General features: G+C 50.8%; 1 protein-coding gene across 1 annotated transcript in view; it reads right to left on the bottom strand.

Moving 5' to 3' along the window:
• COL22A1 (collagen type XXII alpha 1 chain) overlaps positions 1 to 9,699 on the bottom strand; it is a 200,887-nt gene that overhangs the window by 30,432 nt on the left and 160,756 nt on the right. Inside the window, exons 48-51 of the mRNA XM_019624053.1 lie at positions 6,316 to 6,369; positions 2,569 to 2,622; positions 1,775 to 1,828; positions 1,083 to 1,136 (exon numbers count right to left, since the gene is read on the bottom strand). Of these exons, the coding sequence (XP_019479598.1) occupies positions 1,083 to 1,136; positions 1,775 to 1,828; positions 2,569 to 2,622; positions 6,316 to 6,369 (216 nt within the window). The remainder of the gene's footprint in view (positions 1 to 1,082; positions 1,137 to 1,774; positions 1,829 to 2,568; positions 2,623 to 6,315; positions 6,370 to 9,699) is intronic.

The following is a 9,699-nucleotide window of genomic DNA, read 5'->3' on the forward strand; positions in this document are numbered from 1 at the left end:
TTTAATTTGACTTTATCGATAAGTAATGCATGCCCGTGGCCCCCCAAATCAAAAAGATAATAATATAACATACTATGGGGTACAAATTTGCCCCACGCCCCTTCTGCTCAGAATCACCCTGCAATGCACAGTAACTATTGGTGGTTTTGGAATCTCCCAGAGTTTCTTTATGTAAACACTAGAAAAATACATGTAGACCCATTTTTATACAAAATCGGGCAGGCTATCTGCCCGAGAGCTATAACTTAACAGCACATCTTGGAGATGTCCCATGTCAGAATCTAGACAATGTTGTTATTCGTCCTCACAGCTGCTTGGGGTCTATTGGGTGGACTCTCGTCATTACCTGGTCTCCCACAGGGGGGCACCTGGAGAGAACCCAGGTTTCTAAGCTCCAGGTGCCTCTTTCCACCTTCCCCTCAATATTGAGGTATTTGTGGACAAAAGGGCTGCTAGGAACTGGAAACCATCATCATCAGGGAACCCCGACTCACCAACCTCAGGAAACACAGCTCTGAGGTCAGAGCTACACGTCTGGAAATCCCTGTACACACAACCAGCAGCTCCTGGGGCCACAGGCACGTCTTATGCAGGTTCAGCCTGCCTCCCTATGTCCCTGGAGAGATGACGTCACACACACACACACACACACACACACACACACACACACACACACCGGGAGCTCGCAGGGGCCGGTCAGGGTTTCCGTGGGTGTAACAGGCTTTTCAGATATCAGGTTTCTATTCCGGCCAGTGCTCACCTGCCTCAGTTTCCCCTCCCACATCAATAGGACTGGTGCTTCCGGGGGCAGTTAAAAAATGCAGAGGGAGGACAGGAGCTGGGCTTGGGTTAGGGCTCTGTCACCGCCCGCCATGTTGCTCTGTGTCCATCATCTCACCTCCCTGTGACTCGGTGTCCTCAGCTATAAGACAGAGGCAGCAGCCTTTACCTGGCAGGGTCGTCAGGGCACCGAAAATACTTGTCATTGTGCCCGGTTCAGGGGAGCTCTCGGTCACATGGACGCTGTTACTGAGAAAGTACTAACTTGGCCTGAAAAGTGGCAAGAACCGAGGGTCCCTTACCGGCTCTCCAGGGGGACCCGGCTTCCCGTCTCTGCCCTCTTTGCCTTCTGCTCCCTGCAAGAGAAACTCCAATCGGTCATCTGGGCAAAGATGCCAAGACGCGGTGGCAGCTCGTAGCCACAGCTCCATTCACAGGCCGCAGCTAAGGGAGTCTTCAACCGGCGGAGCTGGTCTGATTTCCGGGTTTTTCCCTAACCAAGATTCTGGCTTGGACGTGTGATCTGCAGTGTCTGGCTCATAGCGGAAAAGCAATACATTACAATAGTTTCTATATTATTGCTATTGATCTACAGAAAGCCCTCCTGGACATTTTCATGAAGTCTAACTGGGGGTGATACGGCCTCCTGTCCAGGCCCTGGACTGAACACGGCGGTGGGGAGGGCAGATGCCGGCGCTGACAAAGACGATGAGGACACTGAATAACACGCAGGGCAGCACCTGGCATAGCTCCCGGAGCCCACGAGGGGCTGCGACAATGACAGCAAGGATGACGTCCAGGTTACAGAAAGGCCATGAAATAGAGCTCTAATTAAAATCTAATTTAATTAGATTTGGTGATTATTTTTCTTCTCATATTGCATAATACACCCAATTCCCCGAGTGACCACGTCTTGCTTTAGCAGTGGTGAAATGTATTTCTGTTTGGTTATTTGCGTAGTGGAGATATGAGGTTGTTATTAAATGCCACTTACTGGGGTTCCCGGTAATCCAGGGGGGCCTTCGGCGCCGGCCGGACCTTCTTTCCCCTAAAAGACCCAAGACATAAAAACACCATTAAATCCCTCTGAGTGGCTTTTCTGGAAGGAAATGGAGGGAACGCGTCAGGGCCTTTCTAACGTATAAGGCAGTCAGGTGAGACAGGGGTGTCAATTCACGGTGTAGTCCCTAAGTGAACGCACGGAGCAGATACGAGCACAATGCCTGTACACAGAGGCTCCCCCTACCTTATGGTACTGAAACCGACAGAGCCTCTGGCAGCCACAGGCAATGAACGCTGTTATGTTTTTGGAGCTACATGGCTTGGATTCAAACGCCAGCTCCACCAGCTGTGGTTTGAAGACCTTGGCTAACGACGTCCCCTCCTTAACTACACTCTGCTTTCTGAACCACTGGATAGCAGCAGCTACCTCCTACTCAGTATGCTGCCCGGTGCGTGCCGCGGGCTCAGGATGGGTCAGCAGCAAGCCTTTCCGCACCCCTGTGCCTGTTCAGACAGAAACCACACTGAAAAGGAACAGAGAGATAGGGCTAAACCTTGGACCTGTTTGAGTTGGCTGTAAACGGAATTCGGGAATCACAGGTTGGCAGCTCTTTTCACCTGCACCTTTATCTGAGAGGTGAGGTAACTGGGCCCTAATAGAAAGTGACTCCTCCCGTGGCCAACGGGCAGTAAACAGACCCCCAGGATGTGTGAGGTGGGCACACGTAGGCTTCTGGGAAGGCCAAACACAGACTGAAGGCACGTCCTGTCCGGTGAGGGACCTACCGGTGGTCCCTGGATTCCTGGTGGCCCAGCAGCTCCTGCAACTCCATCTGCTCCCTAAGGATGAGAAAGCACAGAGCCAGTGTGTTGTGCACCTGAACAGAGATCGCCGGCACGTCCTCTTTGTGCAGCAAGCAATGCTCAGGTCTGACATCCCGGGCCGCTTCCCAGGGGCCTGAACCATGAATATTTCAAAGGTGCGTCTGCCTGCCGTATCACACTGGGCTAGTCTGGAAACACAAAGATGTTGAGAGGACAGCAGCCACGTTTTAGGAAGGGCCAAAGTGTTCACCAGCCAGGCAGCCCTAAGGCAATAGTACACGGTCTCCCTTCAGAGGGGACATTTTCCGCTAACATCAGGGAACATTTCAGGATAGAAGGCAAGAAATGAAAGGTTGGATTTATCTCCCGGGGAGATAAGGAAGAATTCATTGCACATGTCAACTCAGGGATGGAGAGAGGCATAGACGGATAAATGGAAGAGAGGTTCTCCACAGGTAGGTACATGTGCACAGTGATCCCAGCCACGTGTCTGCCTCAGGGCCCTTGCACGTGCCGTTCCTTCTGCCCACACTCAAATCCCATGGGTCAGAGTTCATGCCCCGCCCTACAGCTTCCCTCAAGTATCAGCTTCTCAGCTCAACACTGGCCTCCTCACCAGATCTCCAAAATGGCAAGTCTCTGCCCGCTCACACCCCTTCTCTGCTTTCATTTTCCCTGTAGCCTTTGCCACCAGTGACATCTTAGCGCTTACCGACACACTGGCTTACTGGGAACTAAAAACGTCTTGGAGATAGTGGGTTGGAAATATTTCTTGAAAAAAATGAGGGTTTAGGAGCTGGGCTGGCTGCATGACAGAGAGGTTCTTTAGACTTGTGAAGAAGCCAGCACTTCTTACTGGCTTTGGCTGGGCTTGTGGTGTGCCTGGCACAGAACAGAGGCTCTGGTTCAGTGTGCCCCCTCTCAGAGCCAGGGTTCCTGGGCCCATGTCCTGGTTCTCCAGCAACCACCTATGTGGTCTTCGGCAACTTATCCTATTCCTCTGCATCTCAGTTCTTTGTAAAATGCAGAAAAAGATGCCACCTGTGCCACTTGAATCATTGAGACAATTGAGTAAGTTAATAATAGTTAGCCAGCACCAGGCACCTACTAAGGGCTCTCATTACCATAGGTACTGACGACGGTGTGTGTCTACTGGCCAGCCCAAGACCAGGAACACTGCAGGTAATAACTAAAAAAGGGGTAACAAACAAACAAATGCTCAGTGTACATTATTGATACTCTCCCAGCAGTCTTATTCAGTTGTTTTTATATACATTTATTGGGGGCCGAGGTTGTACTGGGTGCAGGAAAAGTTCTAGGGGTACAGAAATGGCCTGGGACAAGGTGATTCACCCTCACCTCTTTCATTAGGTAAAGACCCAGTAAATGTTCATGAAATAAAGGGATGATAATATTTAAACAAATAGGCTAAGTTTTACACCTCCCTGCACCTGGGATGCTAAGGGGGAAAATCACATGTCTCGTCCAAACCTAACAGAACAATGGAGTTTTTTTTCTCCCGATCTGGATTCTTCTACATAAACTGGCTAATAGCTTCTGGCATCCTAGACACTGGAATCTAGTGAAGCTGAAATTAAATTCCCTACTGCAGGTTGAGAACAGGGTAAAGGTTCTATCTGGGAAAAAAAAAAAAGGATGCTGACTGAGCACCAAAAAATAAACTGTGAAAGAAGCCTTGTCCACGTGGTATCTGCATATATCCCTCGGTACCTTGGACAGGGCCTGCCATCCAATAAGCACTCAAAAAAGCAATGCATAGGGGACCTCACGGGTTAGTGTCCTGCCCTTGAGTTGCTTTTGCATGACTGACTGTGAATGTGAATGGGCAGCTGACTCAATGTCTAGTCCCGAAGACAATCAGCCATAGAAGGCAGGACACAAAGTAGATGCTCAATGGACACCCGCCGAGTAAATGGAAAGCGTCAATCAGCTGGGGACGGACAAGCTGGCCTCTGAGGACGGTGTTCCTCAATCTCAGATTCATCAGCTAGCACGAGAATAAAAAGCCAGGAGCCATTTCCTACGCAGAGTTGTCAGGGCGTTCTAAGTTACAGCAGTTTCCAAGGAGGAGGGAACAGGGTTTCGTTCCCAGTGGAGATGTCCTGCTTTGGAACTACAGGGTGGGGATGTGGCTTCAACCTGACACCCCTGCCAGAGTCCTTCAGCTCTGAGGCTTCACAGGGACACTAAAGCCATCGTGATATGAAAGTATTCATGCATGAACTGTTTTTAAATAAAATTAGGTCCCTCCTAAGCGCCCCTCCTCACTTAATGCTAATGCCTTTCCCCTCTACCCATTCTATTGCCACCTCGATGTTTTCCTTTTTGCTGACTGTCAGATGCCACAAAATCCAGAAACATTTGTAAATACAATGCAAATCCGTTTCCTAAGTTAAATTATACATTTTGAAACAAATGCAGAATATCACGAAGTTAAACGGTAGCAAGCTGATTGGTCTCCTGCGAGGCCATTCACACACGTGCACAGGGCAGCATGCGGACAGTTAGGGATCCAGGCTGGGAAACTGAAAAGGATGCGAGCAGCAAAGGCACTTGTAGGGACAGGAAGTGAGCCGAGTATCAAGTACTGAAGGTCGGCCCTCCGGGACAGCGGGAGAGCTTTACTACTTGTGTAGATAATTTACCTTTTATGAGTTTCCCATAAAAGTCAGTCATGAAGTGAGAGAGACCGCTTCAGGCTCTCACATGGTTTTATTGAAAAGCACATTTTAAACAACTTGATCTACTTTAAGGATTAACAGGCAGAAGTTGCTAAGAAGAAGACAAGGCAAGCTTAATAGCACACACTTTAACTCACGTCCCCTTTTTCACTACTTACTTTGACAGGTTAACCCATATTGGAAGTGGGTGCCCTGTCAGTGGTCCTTTAGCCATCACCAGCCGCCTGCTTTGGGAAAGGTCTGGGGGAGCACGTGGGAAATCCCACGAGACTGGGTCTGGGCTTGGTGAGGAGAGTACATCCCACTCCTGGTTACCGCGGCTACCACGGGTAACCACCACAGTGGACTCCGAGTGGAAGAGCAACAAGACTCATTCACGGGCTGGCTGGACCAAAGGGAGACACATGTGCAAGGCAGGTATCAGGCAGTGTCAGAGCCACAGCTGCTGCCAGAGCAGGGAACCAATGGGGTGATATTAATAGTATTGTTACAGTCAAAACAATACCACGCGCCTTGGACTAATCATGGAAGAACAGTTGGAAATAGTAGTAATGAATGACAATAATCTGTAGTCGCTATTACTGTTATTGATTGCAATAAATCCAGGGAAGTCTGGGCTGATATGGACTTCCATGATTCCCAGCGCTTCTCACCGTGGAACAGGGCAGGCGGTTTCCACATTCCTAACTCAGGATCCTGACCACGAAATTGTCCCAGGCTTCCCACCTCCCAGGCTGGACTTTAAACTAATAATAATAGATGGCGCCTGCCCCTCCCTGGCAATGCCCACAGCACTGTAATTCCACTGTCCATCAGTGTTACTCGGGTCTGTCTGAATGCTCCCCAGATGCTTCTGGAGCCTGTATTGTGCACCCCCGCCTCCCCGCCTAGGGCTTTCATGCCTTAAAATAAGAGGTCTGACTAGTATGGTATCATCTCCAGTGAGGATGGGAGTGTGTTCAAACGTCAAGGCCAAAAAAGGAGGGGGTTACAGATTCCTACTTACCGGTGGCCCAGGGTTCCCTGGGGGTCCCATGAAACCTGGAACTCCGGGATGACCCTAGGAAAACACGAGAGGCGATTCCTTACAGTGGCTCATAAAAACCTTTTCACTTTGCGCAACCACCAAATTTCAGACCACCACCCAGGATCTACTTTCTAACTCCAGTAACAATTTTGGATGAAGACGCTCACAACAAAAAGACCTCTTTTTTAATCTATTGCCAGAGCTTTAATAGGTTGAGAATGTATCTGACAACATTTACAAAAACAAATCTATCCTGAAAATGGTTTGCTTCAAAATAATGTGGAGGACGAAAGGGTGGGGAGTGGCTGAGGATATAGATAAAAACAAGAGTGGCTGTGATAGCTGGAAGATACTGCAGCTGGGTGAGGGGTGCAAAGGGGGCTCCTTTTATCATACCCTCTTATTTTTGTGTAAGCCTGGAGTGTCCCACTTAAAAACAAATAAATGCATAGACACACAACATAAGCCCACAGTGGGCACTGTTAACTGGATTACAGCATCCGCACTATGGCAGTATTAGTTATTTTAAGAAAGAGGCACATGTCCCCATGTGGAAAGGAGTCCATGTGTGCTACACAATGAGCTAAATGAGTCACAGTGTAAAGGGTATTGAAATAACATTTGATTCAGTACAACCATGTCATAAAACCAAAGCACCATGACATAAACGATTCCCCAGCCTGACCCCCTCACCTCCTGCCCCCGGAAAACACAAGCTGTAGCCCTCCCTACAGATGACACTGCCTTTGTAACTCATCCTTGTGAGGATAATCCAAACCCACTTTGGTTTTCCAAACACAGGTGGAACTTGAGCTGAGTATGTCGCTCAGGCCTGAACGCCGTTCCCCTCTTTCTGCCTCTGGCTCATCCGCCTCACCCCCTCACTGAACTGAGTCTCGTGAAGTTAGGGGTTGGCCATTCTTCGATGTGTGCGTCAGAGCCTGGCGCAGTGCCTGTCCCGGGGCTGGTTGGCGATGAGTATCGAGTGAGAAACGCATACAAGAGTGAGCAGTAAAGGGGCAGGGCAGGTGGGAGAGAGCGAAGAGGAACGAGAAAACAGGGGGAAGGCTGACAGTCGTCGGAAGCACAGTCATCAGGTGAAATGACAGGAAGCCTGCTAGGGGCTGAGGAGTGGAGACCACAGATCAGCGGGTCACACTGGGTGGGGGGGTGACAGGGAAGCAGGCTTCAGACCCACAGGAAGAGTGGCATGCCACCACCGGCACCATCTTACAGCGCCTTTGGGGGAGTGGCCCAACAGGGGCAGGTGGGCACCGGGCAGAGAAGGGGCACCTGGGAAGCACTCGAACCTGCACTGTGAGCCCTGCAAACGGGTACTTGAGAAATAACGCGAGGGCAGGAGAGAAGAGGACATTTGGCAAGGGGTGACCACTATGTTAGTGGACGAGAAGCACTAACAGCAAAAGAGTCCAAAAAAAAAAAAAAAAAAAAAAAAAANCTAAAGTACAGGAACTTGAAGGAATAAGTCCAAGTGAGAAGTGACCACCTGTAGCAGATGCTGCTGTTTCCAGCCCCTCTCTTTGGCTCACCCAGGACGTCACCGTCCCTTTGCTGAACCCACAGTTGCTGCCCAGGCTGAAGGCCGTGCGCAGATGGCCTTCATGGTGCCAGGGCCCAAATGCGTGGAGCTAATGGCTCAGGGGGCAGCCCTCAATCCAAACAGGTGTGACACTGATGGATGAGCGGCCCAGCCTCCTGGGCCCTGGCCATGGTTTTCAGGGTTCCACATTGTCCTCACAAACCCTGAGGGTCTCCAGCGAGAGTGGCCCCGGGCTGCCCACAGGAGTGGCTCACTCACTCGCCTGCCCTTCGTGGCTTCTTTTTCTTCCTTGTTCCATTTCCCCATGCCCTCCGTGCTTCCTGGGATCACCTCCCCAATACTCCGCCCACCTCCAAACCTTTGTCTCCAGTCTGCTCTGAGGGGATCCCCAATGCCACCTGTCCCTGTGCCAATTCCCCCCCAAGCAGCTCAGAGGGATAAACGTCAGGGTGGCCGCACACTGAGATTGCAGAATGAACCGGCTGGTGGCCTCTGGGATGGCCCCGACTGGGCATCGTGGAGTCCCCCTCTCCCTGCAGAGCCAGCCCTGCCTCCTCCTGCATCTCACTTACCCAACACAGGCCTGGTCCTCCATCAGTCTGTGCCCAGTGCCTGGCCCAGGCCCATCTGCCAAAGGCCCTCCATAAACAGCCTGAACTAAGGCCAAAGCCTCAGTTACACGCACCGCAAACAACAGCCTTTCAGGATCAGCCACGCTCTGCAGAAATGCTGATTTCCTGCTCTGCAGCACCAACCTCTGGGCTCAGCCTCTGGGGTGCGAGTCCAGCAGGCTTCACTCCCCAGCTGTGTGACCTTGGCAAGCCTACTTAGCCTCTCTGGGCCTCAGTTTCCTCGTCCGGGACCATAATGACACCCACATGCCAGAGTGTTTTTCTGGGGATTACAGTGGGAGATGTAAGGAAGCAGTCAGGGCCGGGGCCTGGGGGAGCAGGAGCCCTCAGCCAGGGGCGGGTGGGGGTGCCATCCTCCTATCCCCCTCCCCACATCCTCACCCCGGCTAACTGCCATCTGCCCACCAGGGGCAGCTGGGCTGGGCGGCAGCCTGCAGGGCTCAGCGGGAGCTGTGTACCCCGCCCGCTGCTCTTAGCGCTTTCAGCATCTGGCAAGCGGGAGCAGTGACAAAGGAGGTGCTTCCGGCAGGTTGCATAAGACGCAGGATGAGTCATAATAGCTTATGGCCAAATTAAATGGACGTAAACCTCGCCGTAGAAACTTTGATGTGTTTTCGCTTGGTGTTTCTTCCAGAGCTTCTGCAGGCCTGACCTCAGCAGGAGTTAAAACTAGGGCAGGGGAAAAAGTCACCGACTAAAATCAGTCATAGGCAGGCGAGCCTGATGTGGTCACACACGTCTCACAGCATCTGACTCTCCGGCAACTCCGGCAAGTGGCCACTATGACTCTCATTCTGTTTAAAAAGAAACTGAAGCCCAGAGACGCGCTTGGCCCCTTCCAGGTCACAAAGCCTGTGTGGACTGCGGCCGACACTTGAAGCCAGGTTCTTTGTGTTGTTGTGGTTGTAGGTTTGGTATAGAATATGCTAATGTACGTTTAATTTAATTTGACTTTATCGATAAGTAATGCATGCCCGTGGCCCCCCAAATCAAAAAGATAATAATATAACATACTATGGGGTACAAATTTGCCCCACGCCCCTTCTGCTCAGAATCACCCTGCAATGCACGGTAACTATTGGTGGTTTTGGAATCTCCCAGAGTTTCTTTATGTAAACACTAGAAAAATACATGTAGACCCATTTTTATACAAAATCGGGCAGGCTATCT

This window comes from Hipposideros armiger, unplaced genomic scaffold (genome assembly GCF_001890085.2).
Source record: "Hipposideros armiger isolate ML-2016 unplaced genomic scaffold, ASM189008v1 scaffold_574, whole genome shotgun sequence".
Taxonomy (NCBI): domain Eukaryota; kingdom Metazoa; phylum Chordata; class Mammalia; order Chiroptera; family Hipposideridae; genus Hipposideros; species Hipposideros armiger.